Here is a 17,035-nt window from a genome sequence, read left to right as displayed (position 1 = left end):
TAACGACAAAACCTGCAACCGACTAAATAAAAAGGGAAATATTTACTTCTGTACGATCATTTTTTTCTCCATGCACTCCGCTCTGGGCAGTGTTTCCGCTCGCCTTATTCAACTTCTCCGTCCCGACGTCAGCAAAAGAGAGGTGAGCATCTGAAGTTTTTGTGTAATGGTAATGAACGTGACTAGATACCAAGGCTTTCCAGATAAGAGGTGAAGTCATACATCAGGAAGCGTCGATTCCGTGGTCTTTTGTTCTTAGCATGCCCGTTAGCCTCCACTCCAGGAGTGGAGGCTCTATGCTGAGACTTCCGCGGGTACATAACCGTGCTTTCTCTGATAGGCATAAATTTCGCATTTTAAGGTAAAAGTAGCAGTACTGCTTTAGTACATGCTCACACATGGCTGCCTCGGCTTTCAGTTTTCATGAATGTCATACATCTCTGCATTCTTCTAGCTGTTCCAGAAAAAAATACCGTCGGTCTTGTAGGAGTTTTAGTACCATTGCCATTTACATTGCTAACTTTTGAATTGATTTCCAGCACCCACCTAGTCATTTTTGGTGTTGTAGTTTCTTTTTCTCTCACCAGCAGATAAATTTGCGTTCGCGCGTGCCGTTGCAGGATGTTCCACATACCAAGAGTCGGCCCGCGACTATCTGGTTGTCTCTTACGGGCGACTTTATCAGGTGAGCTTTTTATTGAACGTGCATTACTTACGCTGATAGTATGACTGTGCAATGACTAGAGAAGTACATTGGAATCGCTTTCCCTTAGAATTCTTGAACAGCCAGAAAACGACAAAATTTATCTCTTGTGTCGCTCTTTTGTTGTGTGCGTTGACTAGCTTTGCGCCATCGAACTCCACCTTAAGTATACTGGACTAGGAGAGCTATTCAGAAAGCGTATGGAGATGAAACTTTATTTCCAGCGGATATAGAGGAGTGACCCCAAGGCGCCCCCCGCTCTAACGTCGGCCGCTATCCCTTGGGCAGCGGCGGCGTCTTCAGCCAGCCGCAGGAGCTTGATCTATGTCCCCGTGTCGGGGCTGAGCATTAGAGCCCCTAAAAGGTCAGATTCGGTAGTGATGTGACTCGCGGTTAACGAATGCACGCAGTTCCAGGTCATATGATTTAAATCTGCTTTTCTATCACAATTTTTGCACTTGTCTGAGTAGAGTTCTTCTGCTACACAACTGGAGATTTTGATAAGTGTTATTTTGAAGCTTTCGCCAGGCTTTGGCCAGTTTTGAGGGCGTTTTATCTCCTGGGGAATCTGAATTTTGCAAGCCTGTAGTGCTGCAAGATTTCTCTGTAAGAAAACAACCTGTCCTTGCCAGGCACTCCTTATGATTGCACGGTTGCTTCTGAATGCACATTCTATTTCATGAGACTGTGACTATTTTGCCTCCATGAAGAAGTAATTGTGCTGGCTGTGTCACACTGAGAGGCAAACTGCTGCCCCTGCCGCCAAGAGCCGGCGAGATTGGAGGCACCAGGCGCATGCGCGGAAATAGCAGCTGACCTAGCTTATTTCACATGTGCTTTTCTGCCAATTCTCTCCTGCTGTCGGCGGTAGCGCTCCGCGAGTGCGGCGGCCACGCGCTCCCAGGTTCCCCACATATTTGAGCAGCCTGTACGCTGTCATGAAATCTATTAAAGGAAAAAGAATACGGTCACTGACCAAGTCAAGAAATTTTAGACGTTTCGGAACCTCGTACGGGTTCCTTGATCACTGAGCGGGACAGGAAGCGCCGCCACTTATATACGCAACACATGACGTAACGAGCGTGCGTAGATTGGTGGCATATTTCCTTGCATCCGGTTCATGGTAGCTGGTGTCGACTGGATGATTAGAGATTCCAGTAGGCGCCGAGATGACACGTTCCTTTCCTTCGCGACGATAGTGGCATGGTCCCAGTCAATCGCGTGACCATGTTCTTGCACATGCTGTGCAATGGCGTTAGTCGCGTGATTATCATTTCTTACGTCACGTTTGTGTTCACTGAGCCGTCTTGTAAACTTTCCCGTCTCACCAATGTACACCTGGGGGCAGTCAGCACATGGTATCTGGTATATCACGCCTGGATACTCTTCAATCTGCAGTCTATCTTTCACGTTCACGAGCTGGTTACGGAGCTTGCTGGTCGGGATGTGGGCAATGCGCAGGTCGTATTTTGAAAATACGCGCGATAGTGCCTCGCTGATTCCCCGCACGTAAGGAATGGCTGCACGCGCCTGGAACGTCTTGTCGGTCTGTGTTTCCGGCTTCAATATCCGCTTTTCAATTTTGCAGATAAAGCGACTAGGATAGCCATTGCAAGTCAGCTCCCGGTGGACCGTCTTCAGTTCGTTCTTTAATGAGTTGTCATCTGAGCAGATGCGTACGGCACGTGTTATTAAAGATGATACCACTGACGTCTTGTGGCCGGCCGGATGACAAGACATAAAATTGAGGTAGCGACCTGTATGCGTAGGCTTCCTATAGACCGAGAAGGTGAGGGCGCCCTCATCCCTGCGGACCAGTACATCCAAGAAAGGTAATGCGCCGTCTTTCTCAAGTTCCAGGGTGAACTGTATATGCGCATTCTGGGCATTTAGGCTGTCCAAGAAGCGTGAGACGTCTTGCTTCTTCAAAATACAGAAGCAGTCGTCCACGTACCGGTAGTAGACTTTCGGTGCAGGATTGAAGGTGGACAGTACCTTTTCTTCCAAGGCTTCCATTACTAAATTGGCCGTTGTTACGGATATCGACGCTCCCATTGCCGTGCCCCGTGTCTGCTGGTAGAAGCTGCCGCCGTAAGAAAAGTACGTGTTGCCAAGGCAAAATCTCAGAAGCTCGCAAAGTTCGGGGACGTCGAAGGGTGTGCGGCCAGGGAGACCAGTGTCAGCTTGTAGGGCTGTCTCGCACGTATCTACTGCCAAGTCCACTGGTACGCTAGTGAAAAGTGACGTGACGTCGAAGGAAACCAAGATGTCATCTTCACTCAGCGAGATACCATGCTGCTTGGAAACAAACGTGGACGAATTTCCGACGTGCGTCGGGGTTTTACCGGCTAGAGGACTCACTGACTTGACTTGGTCAGTGACCGTATTCTTTTTCCTTTAACTCAATGCCTGACCAGACGTATTTTCGTCGAACTATTGATCATGAAATCTATTAACTGGAAAAGTGAGATACGGCGTCTGGAGCTTTAAATAGAAAATGCATGGTATCGAATAAAATTGCCTCCGTCCCCCAATATATTTACACCACACACCGATGACCTCAAAAACGTCATTATCTAAAGTGGCTTTCTTTCGCATTTTTGGTTATTGTCTTAATTTACTTGTGTTATGTTAGTCCTGTTCTTACCAGAATGTATTCATTCTCTGAAAGTAATATATAATTTATCTGTAGGCATAATTTTCTCCCCGGCTTTCAACCCCCATACCCCCCTTTTTCCTTCTCTTCCCCCTCTTTCTTCCTTCCCCCTTTCTAAACCCGTGTGCAATACCTTCATACTCAGTCCTGATTAAGGCCAGCTTCTGGCCGAAGCGTTGACCTAATAAATTTTTCTATATGATGCAATGTTCTTCCTTTAACTTAACTTATAAACAGAAGTCGAGAAAGTTTTTGTTCGCTATGTATATATATATATATATATATATGATGAAGTCAGAGAAATTTAACAAAAGAACAGGATTTTATTCACGGTGTTTTGGTTGGAGGGCCAGCCGGTGTGCACGGTGTTATGCGGTGTTATGGTCCTCACGTGCGACACGTGAGGACCAACAAGCCTACTGCTCTGTACATCGAATGGCATGTGCCTTAACACTTGAAAAAGGCTGGCCCTCCAGCCGAAACGTTGTGAATTAAATCCTGTTGTTTTTCAACTTCTGGTGATTTTATCTGATATTTATAAATCAGCTGCTATGAAATCACTCTATATATATATATATATATATATATATACAGCTGTTAGTCATACATACTATTATATAAAGCTGTTACTCATACAGGACCTCCTAGGAATGGAGCACCAGTACACGTAATGGCATAGTCTGTACAGTATGAACTGTTTAATGTTATGCGAGGAAATGGCGAACAAAATAAGTTAGTGCTTAGGCTTTCAGTTCCAAGACTCATTGCAGCTATCTCTCAATATTCAAACAGTATGTAGGGTGCTATGCGGTATGGCAAGTATTACACGTGAGAGCCAACAAGCCGACTTCTCTGGACATCGCATGGCATATGGCCTTGATAAATGCCAGATTGCTTCCTTGATTATATTACGCACGTGTATATCGACTAAGGTAGTACTTTCTCTTTTACAGACAACATTTACAGGTCCGCTGAGTATATGTTGCCGCATCATTCAGGGTCAAGCTTCAATGCTACAGCCCATTGTTTGGCATCGCAATACAGGGAGAAGATTGAGGTAGTGTGCATTGTATTTTTCTTCAGTACCATTCGAACAAGGACAAAACGAGTTGAATTTCATTTTTGTTTTGGTTATGACACATGCATGAAAAATATGTGCTAATACTTTGCGGTGCAACTTTCAGGGGCAGTCACTTTACCGAATACTGGAAGACAGTTCCGGTGTCGTCGTGTCGTACGAGGTAGGTTATTCGGCCGGTTGTACTCTAAAGTAACTGCCGCTTTAACGAGCTACACGCACCTAACCACTGATCCCTAGTGGAGCCGAAGGGCGTATTATTAGGGACTATTAATTTATCAATCGCACAACAAATGTTCAATATAGTGCCGTACAATTTGCAAATAACTTTTTATTCACCTTTGCCAGCGTTGTTTTCGTCTCTAGCTCACCGCTAAAACATCCATTCTACCTTAAATAGAGCCAGACACGTGCATTCAGCGAAGGACTGCCTGGAGCTTATGCAAGACCAATGCCTCCCTCACGTGTATCAAAAAATAATACAAACCTTGAAGTTCTCTGGTTCGAACAAATCACTGTAGTTATCTGCCATCGTATTTACTTAATTGCAGGTCTTTCAAGAACGGCTGTTCAGCAAGCTGTACTTACATCTGGACTACAGCTTTGCGGGGCTCCCCCTTGCAATTGCGGATCAGCTGTTTTTCGTGTACTACGCTCAGGTGAGGCATATCTAGAAGTCGTGTTCATGAAAGGCTATCTCTGTCAGGCTGAATCTTCTGTATTTTACTTTTCTATTTACGAATTATTAGAGTGTACGTTCGTGACCTTAAAAAGCATCTCCAGTAGCGTATTAGGTTGATGTTCTTTACCAGATTCCCTAAGGTGTGTTTCAGGTTTCGGAGACATTAGACCGCTGCTACGTGCGCTGACAATGGTAGAAGAGAATAAATGCATTGTGCCCCGCCCAAAAAGATCTCCGTGGGAGTAATTCTGGCACCCAGAAGTTCTGATAAATATATTCTCTCCGTAAAGCCGAGAACGTGAGCCTCTGAACTGAACCATCAGTTTTGAAACAGAAATCGACTTCAAAGCGCCCGATAGCGCCATAGAGCATATGTGCGGAGCAGCCCCGTAGACAACAAATGGGGTCTGTTCGACCAGCGAATGGAAGCCCGAACATGGCGCTCATCTATATATAGCCCAATGCCTGCATCTATGACGCTAGATGCTCGAAACATAACAAGCTGATTTCAGTGACGGTCAAATGCTCACCAACAATGCAGAACAGGATCTTACATGTTGGTTTTAATTATGCTGCAAGTAACTTTTAATTTTCACATCCTTTCTCATACGCGGATTGGTGCAGGCACTTAGTACTTTCTAAGTTAGCATTACATACGTGCTAGGTGCACGAACGGTAAAGTTCATCAGCCGCCACGGTGGCTCAGTGGCTATGGTGCTCGGCTGCTGGCCCGAAAGACGCGGGTTCGATCCCGGTCGCGGCGGCTGAATTTCTTTGGAGGAGAAATTCGAGGCCCGTGTACTGTGCGATGTCAGTGCACGTTAAAGAACCCCAGGTGGTCGAAATTTCCGGAGCCCTCCACTACGGCGTCTCTCATAGCCTTAGTCGCTTTGGGACGTTAAACCCCATAAACCAAACCAAACCAAAGTTCATCAACAGCACAAAGCGGCAAGGAGAGATGATAGATGTCTCCCCTCCTTTCATTTACAAAGGACGGCGTTGAAAACCCATTCCGCTTGTTTAAGAGTATATAGAGCGGCAGTGTAGCAACAGAGCTAACGGCAGCTAGCTAGAAGCACTGGTTTTGCGGTTGAGAGTAAAGCCTTATTTTCGATGTCACTTGATCCAGACTTCTCAAGCGGTGCCATGCACTGCATTGATCAATCATGCCACTCCTCGGAGCTTCGTTTTTGATTGTGAGCGTAGAGAAGCCAGCTGGTCTGAGCTTACAACAAAGTTATAATGACTCTATGTCTCTCTGCGGGTCATAGCATCGGCGATTTTTGTCTCTAGAGTGTCAATCCTTATGTCAGTGTTTGCGACTAGCATGCGGTGGATGTTTTGCGTGTTAGGCTCAGTCGTCACCTTAGAAGAATCGGATGCGAGGATTTATTCATGCATGTTTGGGGCCACTTGACGTGTGTGGCTGAGCTAGTTGAAGTCGACGTTGAGACGTAAGACATGATATGGACGTATAGACACGTAAAAACGGCAGACTCACCAGCATTTTCAGGAAAGGAGAAGGTCCCAGAATTCATTCCTCTGGCCTTTCTACCCAAGAGAAACATTTCCTTTTCAGTCGCAATGTCGACACAGATATACATGGTCGATCCAGTAGCACCACAAAGCAGGTGACTTCGTTGTGTTCGTTTAAAATATCAGTTATCAAGGTTAGCATTTAAGTAGTTCATGACTATGAGTGGTTGACATCAAATAAGGACGGTAAAAATTTCAGGAGGGATGTAACAATGCCGCTGTGCACGCTGAGAGCTTCTCGAAGATGATGCGCTCGCTTTCCTTGCATAATAGAGTTATTCGTTCTCAAAGCTTACCTTGATCATTTCGCTTTATACTGATATCATCAATGAATCAGTGCTGCTGCCATCTATGAAATGCTCCGTAAAGACTTCTTCGGAAAGCGTTGTCGAGAGAACTGGATGAAAAAGACGGAGTCTGGGTAAGAAATGCATGTCTCAAGCGAAACAAACTCCCTTTCTTTCACATCTTTCAGAGCTACTGCACACGGCCTGGCCAGGCTATAGGAAGCACCTTGAAGGCAATAGAGGACAGGTGAGTACATAGGCACATGTTCATTTAACTGCTACTAGCGACTGCGCTTTGGGTGTTAAGGGGTGAGAACGCCCTTTCCAGTCGTTAATATATGACTACAGTCCTTCTCTGAACGTCGTTAAAAAAAGGTCCGCCAGCGCTCACATACGGGACGGCCGCGGTCCGACCACACGAGCTCTTAATGAGATCCGAAGAAATTTATTGCAAGCGTGGAATGAATATTGGAGACGAAATGAAAATAAAGAAAAAAGAACTTAAAAAAAGAAGTTACCAAATATGCTTATGCCTTTACTATTTTGAAAAGGCCGAGAAAAATGACAGGATTACTCTTGTTTCGCAGCTTGAGCTAATCTTAAGTGTCTCAAAAATATCGCTTGTACGAACTTTATGTTCAGTAAACGTGCCTGCCATTGCATAGAGACTGGCAATTCCAAGGCGTATAATGACGTAACCTTTCCTCCCGGTTAGCAATTGAAGGAGCAGGCGCCCTTTCTCAAAGAGAATACACTCATAATTTTACGACCTGAACGTTTCGCTCAGTGGTTTTTCTCCGGCGCCTTTGTATGATTAGTGCTTTGCCAAAGCCATAATGAACACCGATGGCTACGCTCGCCAAAATTGTGTGAAGTAGTACTCGCTCAACTAAAATATTTACGGTTTACTCAATTATCCTGAACTCAATGAAATACCACCCACACGGCAAAACCTTTAATTAATCGGTCTGATAAAATAAACTTTCTTTCAAAAATCATCTCTGAAATCAACTCTCTGCGATACCGTTTAGGAGAACACTTTCGTTCGCACAAACGGCGAACACTCCAAGCCGGGCAAAATGTTTCGGGTTCTGTGGCTTACTACGAAGCGAGGAGGCGTGTGAGCTAACTTTGCATTGTATTATTGCAAAGAGAGTTTGCAGAATAAAAGGAATGACCTTTAAGACAAACAAGCATGTAGGGTTCGGCCGATGTGGTAGGGTTGATGTTCTTTGTGTTGCTGTTTTTCTCCTTTGTGCTAATGGCCGCAGAATTCGATCAGTTTTCAAAATGGCAAATCAGTACCTGTCTGATAGCCTGTGCCGTCTTTTATGAGCTCTCTCCCCACTGGATATTGCGAATCACCCAAGAACACCCAGTGCCGATAATAGCAGCGTTCTTCCCAATTTAAAAGAAATTGATAGGTTCAACGCCAGCAAGCAATCACTGCCGAAATTTACCAGTTTACTCAGAACATGAATAGCAGTGGTTCAAGTGACAAAAAAAAAATATTTCACGTAATTTTCTTAATATTTGTGTTTCAATGGGCAATGGGCCCTAAAATTTACTAACTCTTAACAGCTAAACTTTTTTTTTCAATTTCCGGCCCGTCCCCTCCCTCCTGCTTATAAATATGTGGACAGTTCAACTGGTGTAACGCAAAGCACTGCAAAATGTGTAAAACCTGTAGTTGGTACCTTTACGAACAGAAATGCATGAAGCTTATTCATGGTCTTTCTTTTCTGAAATCTTCGTTCAGAATCAAGGCATGTTTTTAAGCAATCTAGCATAATTGGAGCATTTGCGAAATTTATCTTGTCGGATGAGGTCTGTCTACATATACAATGTTTTCGTGATATTTCTTCGCTTTTTTCCGAAGGGGAAAAGGGTGGGGGGGGGGGGGGGGGGGGGGGGTTGATAGGCAGCGGACCGGCTGCTTTAGGCAAAACGCATAACAGTGGGCAAAATACTGACAACAACTCGAATTTCGCACCGTCGGTGTTAATGCGTGAAATATAAGCGCTGGCTTCTGCTTACAGGCGTCCCGCCCCGTATATTCCTGCGTTCTCTTTCGCAAACCTTGCGAAGCAATGCTCCTTTCGGAAAGGCTGAGAGATTCTCTCGCGGGTGAGGGAGGCGATCATAGCTGTTCGTGTGGGCAGCCGCACAATCGGTCCGGAAGCATCATGTTCGTCTGTTTAACCAGTGATTAATGCTGCCGGCCTTCGCTGACCTCAAGATTGTACTTTCGGCTCCTCACAATAGCGTACTTTCAAAACATTTATTCTGTGCTAGCTGTGTGTATAATCTATACGGTCACATTGCGCTCCTCTCTTTAACGCAATAGGATTAAGGTGCCCGTGTCGCAGAAAAGCTTGTGCCCACGTCGGCGTCCGCTGTCAGCTCGGCGTCGTTAACAGTGGGCGAAATATCTGTGATAAATCGGTTCGGTTTAGTTTATGTAGTTTAACGTCCCAAAGCGACTCAGGCTATGAGAGACGCCTTAGTGAAGGTCTCCGGAAATTTCGACCACCTGGTGTTCTTTAACGTTCACTCACATCGCACAGTACACGGGCCTCTAGAATTTCGCCTCCATCGAAATTCGACCACCGCGTACGGCCGCGGTCAGCAGCCGAACGCCATAACCACTGAACCACCGCGGCGGCTCTTAAAATCTCCAGAAGCAGAAGAACTTTTTTTCCACCGATGTAGAAGGCCCCTACTACCCGCCCCTGGCGCGCAGGCTCAAGGGGCGGAGGCCGGGGCTTCCGTGACTAAAGGCAGGCGAATGTACAGTGTTTCTTCGCAGCTTCCGTCGCGAGGCGGATGACTTGTTGCTGTTCAGTGGGGGATTCGCTTCGCAGCAAGGGCGCCCTGGCATCTCGACTTTTAATGTTCTTCCTGACGTCTGGGGAGTCAGGACATTGCCAGATTATATGGTCAAGAGTGCCCCTTTCTCCGCAGATTTCACACCTATCATCAGGTCTACCGCTTATTCGCGTTAGGAATAATTAGGCTGGATTTGGGAAATTCCCTGCTTGCAGGCGTCGCCAAGCGACCGCTTCTCTGTTGCTTAAAGTTTGGTCCGGTGGTGGCAGAGACCTTCTTCCAACTCTACAGTGCACGACGATTTCAGTGTAGCTTTGCGCGCGCTCATCCATTCCCCGATAGTCGGGCGGCTCTGCGGTTATCCGGAAGTAGAGAACTCGGGCTAACTCGTGTGCTGTCTCATTCCCTGGGACTGATTCCTGGGCGGGGGTCCAGGTTATCGTAATTTTACGGTTTACTTCTCAATTTGCAAAAATTTGAAATTCAGCATGTACGCGGATGACGTCAATCTCTGATTCAGCCAAGGCAGCGACGCGAGCATAGAGGAACGCTTGCAGGCAGCAGCGGACATTGTGGTGTCCTATGGGGCCGAGAGGGGCCTATCATGCTCTCCGCAGAAATCTGAATTCCGTATATACAACCCAGAAGCGCTCCGGTGTAAGCGCGAAATAAATCTCCGCATCACAGTAGACGGCCAAATGGTGCCAAGGGTTAAACAGATTAGAATCCTAGGGCTTTTCCAACAAGCCGACGGATATAATGATACAACAACTAAGAAGCAAAAATCTCCAGAGAGCAGCCAAGGTGACGTCTAGGTCACATGACCTTACGGTGCATTGTTAACCTGCCCCCTAGATTGTGAGAAAACTGCCCACCCTGGCAAATGGCCGTTAAATTAATGTTTGGTCGTAAGAGGTCACTCAAAAAGAGCATCCTGTGTAGCAGGTGACAACAGCTGCCATCGACAGGCAGTGGTGAATAGCTTAACTGCTCCACCACTGCGCCAGGAGTGGTACGAGGACTGCAGGAATCTCTGAATATAAAGTAGACAATCACGAATTCCGCATATATGGGCATTCCCTCATTAACGCTATAGCGAGTTACCCTTAGGGCTCAACACGTCTCCCCTTCAGTTTTTAATGCGAAAGTATTACTAATGCCATTATTAGAAAAATTACAGGATTACACTTAATTTTGCTCTTGTGCGGAAATGCGAAAGCCTTTCCCTGTCCTCCTTCTTCATCCATTTTTCTTTTGTTGTCGTTTTTATATTATATATTTTTATTTATCTGTTTTTTTTTTGTTTTTCCTTCCTTTCGTTTCTTTTTATTTTCTGTCCATCTTCAGTTTTATTTTTATTTTTTGTTTGTCACTTATGGTTTTATTTTAATATATGCATGCTGCTCCATAAACTTTGTATTTTATTTTATTTACCATAATATTGCCACCAGCGCTAAATGGGGCAACGAAGACTTTGGAAGAAGTGTGTGCGGCTCATGACAAACAGATGCATGTCTGTATAAACCCCCCCCCCCCCCCCTTCTTACCTCAATGTGGCTCCAGTTTAACCTACTGCATTTGTACGAAAACTGCGAACTGCCGTTCCTCGTGCAGCGGCCCGGGTGGTGCCATGCGATTTCTCGCTGCATATAGCTTACGTTTCCTAGTTAAGTTGGTGGCTGACTTGTGGCAGGGATTCGAACCGACGACATATGCACCTTTAAGTGTACGCCTTCCCAGATTTTTTACCTCTTCCCTTAAGGCGCGATGTGGAGTCCACCAAGATGTGACGCAGTTACTGCGCCATTCCCTTTCCACAAAAACAATTTTCGTTTCAAAATTGTTACGCAACCGTTCGTCGTACACCGGGCCGGGTTGTGTCATATGATATCTGTTTGGATAGAGTATACACCTGGTGGCTAGCTCGCGACAGGTATTCGAACCGAGTGTCGGAGTGTTTCACTTTGACCATTGTTGATTCTACCTTAATGGAATCAACGTTAGGAGGCGCTTCTTCGCTTCATTTCTCTGTGCGCAACCTGCGTCGAGGTGGAACGCTCCCGATGACATAATAATGCTTTCGCCTTCACAGCACGTAAGCAGTGTAAAGTGCCCTGTGATTGTTTTTACACCTTTATCTTGTTAACCCTACTCTGCCCGGCTTCATCATCAGCCTGACTACGCCCACTGCAGGGCAAAGGCATCTCCCATGTCTCTCCAATTAACCCTGCCCTTTGTCAGTTGCCGCCGCTGTATCCCCGCAAACTTCTTAATCTCATGCGCACACCTAACTTTCTGCCGTCCCCTGATACGTTTGCTTTCTCTTAGAATCCACTCCGTTACCCTTAAGGACCAGCGGTTATCTTGCCTTCGCATTACATGCCCTGCCCGGCTTAAACAATCCCAAATGGTAATAGGTGTGTGCACAAATAATTAAATAAATATAAAAACCAAGAAAAACGACACGGGTTAAGACAGTAGAAGCAACACTGCATAGTCTTCCCGCCTCTAACACCGTCAATGAACAGAAAAGGAGGCATTGTTCAATTGGACGCCAGCAACTGAACAGTGGACGACTTCGAGATCTACTTGCCACTAATAGGTGGCCCATGGCTGCACGTCGTATCAAGTTCTTCCTTTACCTCTTTAATTGTGACTGCACTTTAAGTCTCAAAATGTCGTGCTTACACAGACATGGACACGTGCATTTGTGAGCCACACACTCCCTGAATAAATGTTTTAATGTAGCAACAAATCTTTAGACCTTAATCACGAGATACCCCTATTTTTGCCCACATGGATCCCAGTGCTCCACGCCATCTTTCGTATTATTTGTGGTCCTTCCTGTTTCTGGGTGTCTGTTACAGTCACTAAAAGGAGCGACGCAAGAGTATTCGAGGCTGTGATCATGGGTTGGCCTTCGTATAGTGATGTCCAACCTCGTGGTAGTTTATGTGCCTTAGATATACAGATCGAGCAACAACTTCACCCACAGCAAGGTGCCAACCTTTCACTCTCATGCAGGGTGAACGTGCCGCTGAAGAACTTCCTCGAGTTTGCAGAGGCCTTCAAGTGCAAAGAAGGGACGCCTATGAACGCCACACACAAGTGCAGCTTGTGGAGCTAAGACAACAGCCGTGCTACAGCGACCAGAGTTCAAAAAAGGAAAAAAACGAAAAGAGTTGACATTTTCGTTTGCGTGGTTTTCGGATTTACTAAAGCACGTGCGCAGTGTAGACAATGGTGCTGGTGCACAATTCTGAATTTTTGCTCACTCGCACCTCTAGGAAAAGTGAACTGAATAAATTCATTCAAAATGACGCCGTCTTTCTGTCATCCAAGCCATAGCTCTCGCTCCCATGAACGATCACCCGGGGTTTCTAAGTACCGCGTCGTCATTCTAGAAACCTCGGCATTCACAGCCTTATTCGCTATCCGCGCGTATGAAGGTTTCCTCATTTAAAAGTAACCGAGTGCTTAAAAAAGGACGGAGACTCTGGCACGAGTAATGCCGACTAAAAGTGTGCCATTGCTTTCAGTGCCTTTTTTTCGGTCTGCCTAGTTCTAGTTAGTTACCCGAAAGTAATTAGCCATATCTTGAAACGTTGCCTTCAGGGGCAAGGTATCAATTGGAAATTCCAAGTGAAATTGAAAAGACCACCAGATTGAGTGTTCACAGCAACGCACACCCTTCCTCAATAGGTTGGAGGCTTGGAGGCCAGTGGATTGGCTTCCGAGTATGCAGTGCGGCTTTTCCCCCTCTGGTCGATAGGACTTCCACGAACGCTAAAGGGAGTCACCCCCCCTCCCCCCTTACACCTCTTACAAGGAAAGCCCCTTCACAAAGGCTGTACTTTTCACATAGCTCTAGACCGGCTTTGAAAGAAAGATCGAGAAAAAATGCCAACCCACAAACGAGCGATCACCGCGTACGAAGACGCGCTCTCAAAAAATATGTTTTACATCTGATTTGCTTTCGCGGAGGTCGCTAAGTATGCCTCAGTAAATGTTTACGTGGGGTCGCTTTTGAAGGCAGCAAGTTGTGTACGAGAACTTATGAAACACTAGCTGTTCTATTGTATTGTACAAAAGTTTTCGATAGTCAGCATTTGCTCAGGCTTTAGCTTTTCTTCCTTTTCTTGCCATCCTTTGCTTTAAGACTTTTTTCTCAGCATATCGTATATCGTATAACTAAGAGGTTCCATGCCACGTTGTGTGAAGGAGCCAGCTCGTCCCATAGTGTCTCGAAATGCCCTCTCGACTTCTGCAACGTGGCAGCCGTCACTGGCCCGCAGACAGGATCAAACTGTTCTTAGACAAAATCACTTTTATTGCTTCGTGTGCGCGTGTGGGAGCGGTCAGAATGTGACGCTGTGACGTGTGTTTTCTATCTCGAGAGATTTCTTCTAACGCTGCATAACGATATCTCGCTGAAAACCCCCAAGCTGGCGGCTTTTCAAAATGGTCAATAGCAATCTATTTTACCCTTTCTTCCTAAACCCCACATTTTGCTAATCAGTCCTATTGATTTCATGGTGCAGATTTTTTAAAAGTTACTCGAGATTACGCCAGAGGACTCGTAGTTGCAGTCAACAAGTAGCACTTGCATAAGATGCTCCGTCTTCTTTGAATCCTTAGACTCTTAGCTGCAGTGCGCTGTGTATAACACGACATTTCAAACACAGGCTGCAGGTCAATGGATGGAATAATCTGAAGAAAGCATCTATCCGTAATTATCTAGTCGCCACTATCGTTCAGAATAAAAGTGTGAAAGGGTTGATTGTTGCGATTTGAAAATCTCAAGAGCGATGTGTCGAATCATTCTAACATGTGACGTATAGAAGTAGGCGACAGCCCCTTTAAGGAAAGTACAGCGAGGTTAAGCAGCGCTGTTTCTTACATAACGTAATAACCGGAGGGCAGCATTCTACTTTTACCCAAGTATAGTCTTGCCACTGTAGCTTGCCCGCCATTAAAGCCTGTGCAACCTCTTTCACCCAGTCATCCTCGGCGCTCTGGCGCACACCACAGCTGTGATGAATATGTAACCATTTTTTTTTTCACTTTTAGTGCGAGCGCCGCTCATGGTAGCTCACCCCGAGTTGTGCAACTGAAGGCCATTGTAGCCGTTGTTCCTTACTTGGCTTGGCTTCTCTTGGCCGGCACCCAAATGGATTTCCGCTTGGGTGCCAAAAGGGAAGCTAAAAGAAATAACAAGAGCAAAAAAATGGCAGGGTTTTAACGTAGTTAAACCGAGTACTGGTGAAAAAGCATATTTCTAGCCTGGTTGGCCCATGGTTTGGTTTTGCTGGGTCGTCAGAACTTCTGGCGACGGTATTAGTTCGATAACAGTATCAGTTATTGAAGGCGACGACGTGCAATACACAGCGTGAGAGTGTGTATAATAGTTCGATAGTAGTATTAGCGGATGAAGACGACGATCTCCAACGCACAGCGCGAAAGTCTGTCGCAGTTTAACGCGAGGTGTGATCGGCAGTGGCTATAGCATAGTGCCCTCGTGCTTGGGCCAGCAAAGCTGACCCCAGTCGCGGCAATATTTATTTATTTATATACGTTTTGGCCAAGGTCCCCCCCACGGTCAAGCTTCACACTTACTCGGTGAGCCGGTTAGGCCTCGCGAAGTGGTGCTAGCGCACTACAAGGCAGGTGAGGAAAGAAAAAAGAGATGAAAGAAAAAGACGCCGTAAGTTCAGTCTTTGATAGTAGTTAACCGTGAATGGTCGTGAAATAAAGACCGTTGTATTTATAGGCGCGAAGCCAAGGAATGCCAAAACAAGGTCCGAGTAAAGGCTCGTTCACACTTGCGGTGTCGCAGAGGTCAAAAATCAGTAAAAAAAATAAAAAATTACATTCATAGAGTAAATTTCAGGTTCTTCTTCTTCCTCGCACCAGAGGTGCCCCGCCAGAGACGGTTGGTTTAACTCTCAAGACTGAAACTTGATCTTCGCACCAGAGGTGCCCCGTCAGAGACGGTCTCAAGATGTGTTTACACGCAGGGATAAAAAAGAGAATAACTGGTGTACAGTTTATGTACAGCAATTTACAACAGAGACAAGTTAAGGCAAGAGACAGATTAAACGGCAAAGAGATACAAAACAACAAGAGGGCGGTCTGGCTAATACTAGGGGAGGCCCCTACTCGGCGTAGCCGAAGATGCATGGCATCTCACCTTAGCGCAGAACCTAAACAACAAAAAGGTGGAACTGGCTAACACTAGGGGAGGCCCTTACTCGGTATAGCCGAAGATGCATAGCATCTCACGTTAGCGCAGAACCCCGCTTCCGGCTCTGGGGCCCAGTTTTAAAGCCCTAAAGTCCCGGCCCACATTCAGTAGCTTCCAATCATGTTGCGGTCTTAACATCATTGGTTCATCCAGGGCATGGCCAGCCCTCCAGCTTCCGTAAGGTAGAGCGCTCTCTCCACCACAAAATAAAAACAAACACAAATAGACATTCGTGCCAGCACGTGCGCGAGTCGGTACCGCGGGGCGGGGTGGACACCCGTACTTCTTGGCGCGTTCGCGAGCGCCCGCGTTCCAAATAGGAGACGCTTCGCTTTGAGCGCCCCCAGCCGCATTCCGATGACCCCGCGTGCACTACCGATCCCTTACACATAGCAAAGGCAGAGTCAAACACATTAAGCAAAAGCAGTCAGAACCCGAAAAAACAACGAAACGGAAAAGACAAAAACAGTAACAAAGTTAACAACCCGCCTAAACAAACAACAGACGGCCGCTAGAAATGCAGGGCCGAAAAGATGCCCAGCACATGACGTCACTAAAAACTGTCAAGAAACGACACTTCATTTCTACGGAGGGATACTGACTCTTCAGTACTGACTCTTCAGTTGTGTTAGTGACTCTTCAGTATCCCTCTGTAGAAATGAAGTGTCGTTTCTTGACAGTTTTTTGTGGCGTCATGTGCTGTGCATCTTTTCAACCCTGCATTTCTAGCGGCCGTCTTTTGTTTGTTTAGGCGGGTTGTTAACTTTGTTACTGTTTTTGTCTTTTCTGTTTTGTTGTTTTTTCGGGTTCTGACTGCTTTTGCTTAATGTGTGTTGACTCTGCCTTTGCTACGATTCTAACTTTTTAATTTTTTGACCGCTTTTGCTTCTCTTGTTTGACTCTGCTTTTGCTGCGAATGTTTGACTCTGCTTTTGCTACGAGATGCCCTGCTCAAAGTTTTGTTATCAAAATCTTTTAGTTTTTTCTGCAGAGGTTAAAGGTTTCTTGTCTTTTGTCCTG

General features: G+C 45.9%; 1 protein-coding gene across 1 annotated transcript; it reads left to right on the top strand.

Annotated features, from left to right (window-relative positions):
- The first annotated feature begins 97 nt into the window (after positions 1–97).
- Positions 98–12,898, top strand: LOC149343404 (neprilysin-1-like). The gene is made up of 7 exons (XM_089546959.1): positions 98–142; positions 621–685; positions 4,313–4,416; positions 4,544–4,600; positions 4,989–5,096; positions 7,131–7,189; positions 12,796–12,898. The coding sequence occupies exons 2-7, from the start codon at positions 622–624 to the stop codon at positions 12,896–12,898; spliced, it is 495 nt and encodes a 164-aa protein (XP_089403085.1). The 5' UTR covers positions 98–142; position 621.
- The last annotated feature ends 4,137 nt before the right edge of the window (positions 12,899–17,035 follow it).

Source organism: Amblyomma mixtum, chromosome 5, assembly GCF_055824585.1.
Source record: "Amblyomma mixtum isolate Tamu chromosome 5, ASM5582458v1, whole genome shotgun sequence".
Taxonomy (NCBI): Eukaryota; Metazoa; Arthropoda; class Arachnida; order Ixodida; family Ixodidae; genus Amblyomma; species Amblyomma mixtum.
Note: the sequence above shows the minus strand (reverse complement) of the source record. Positions and strands in the feature narration are given on the sequence as shown.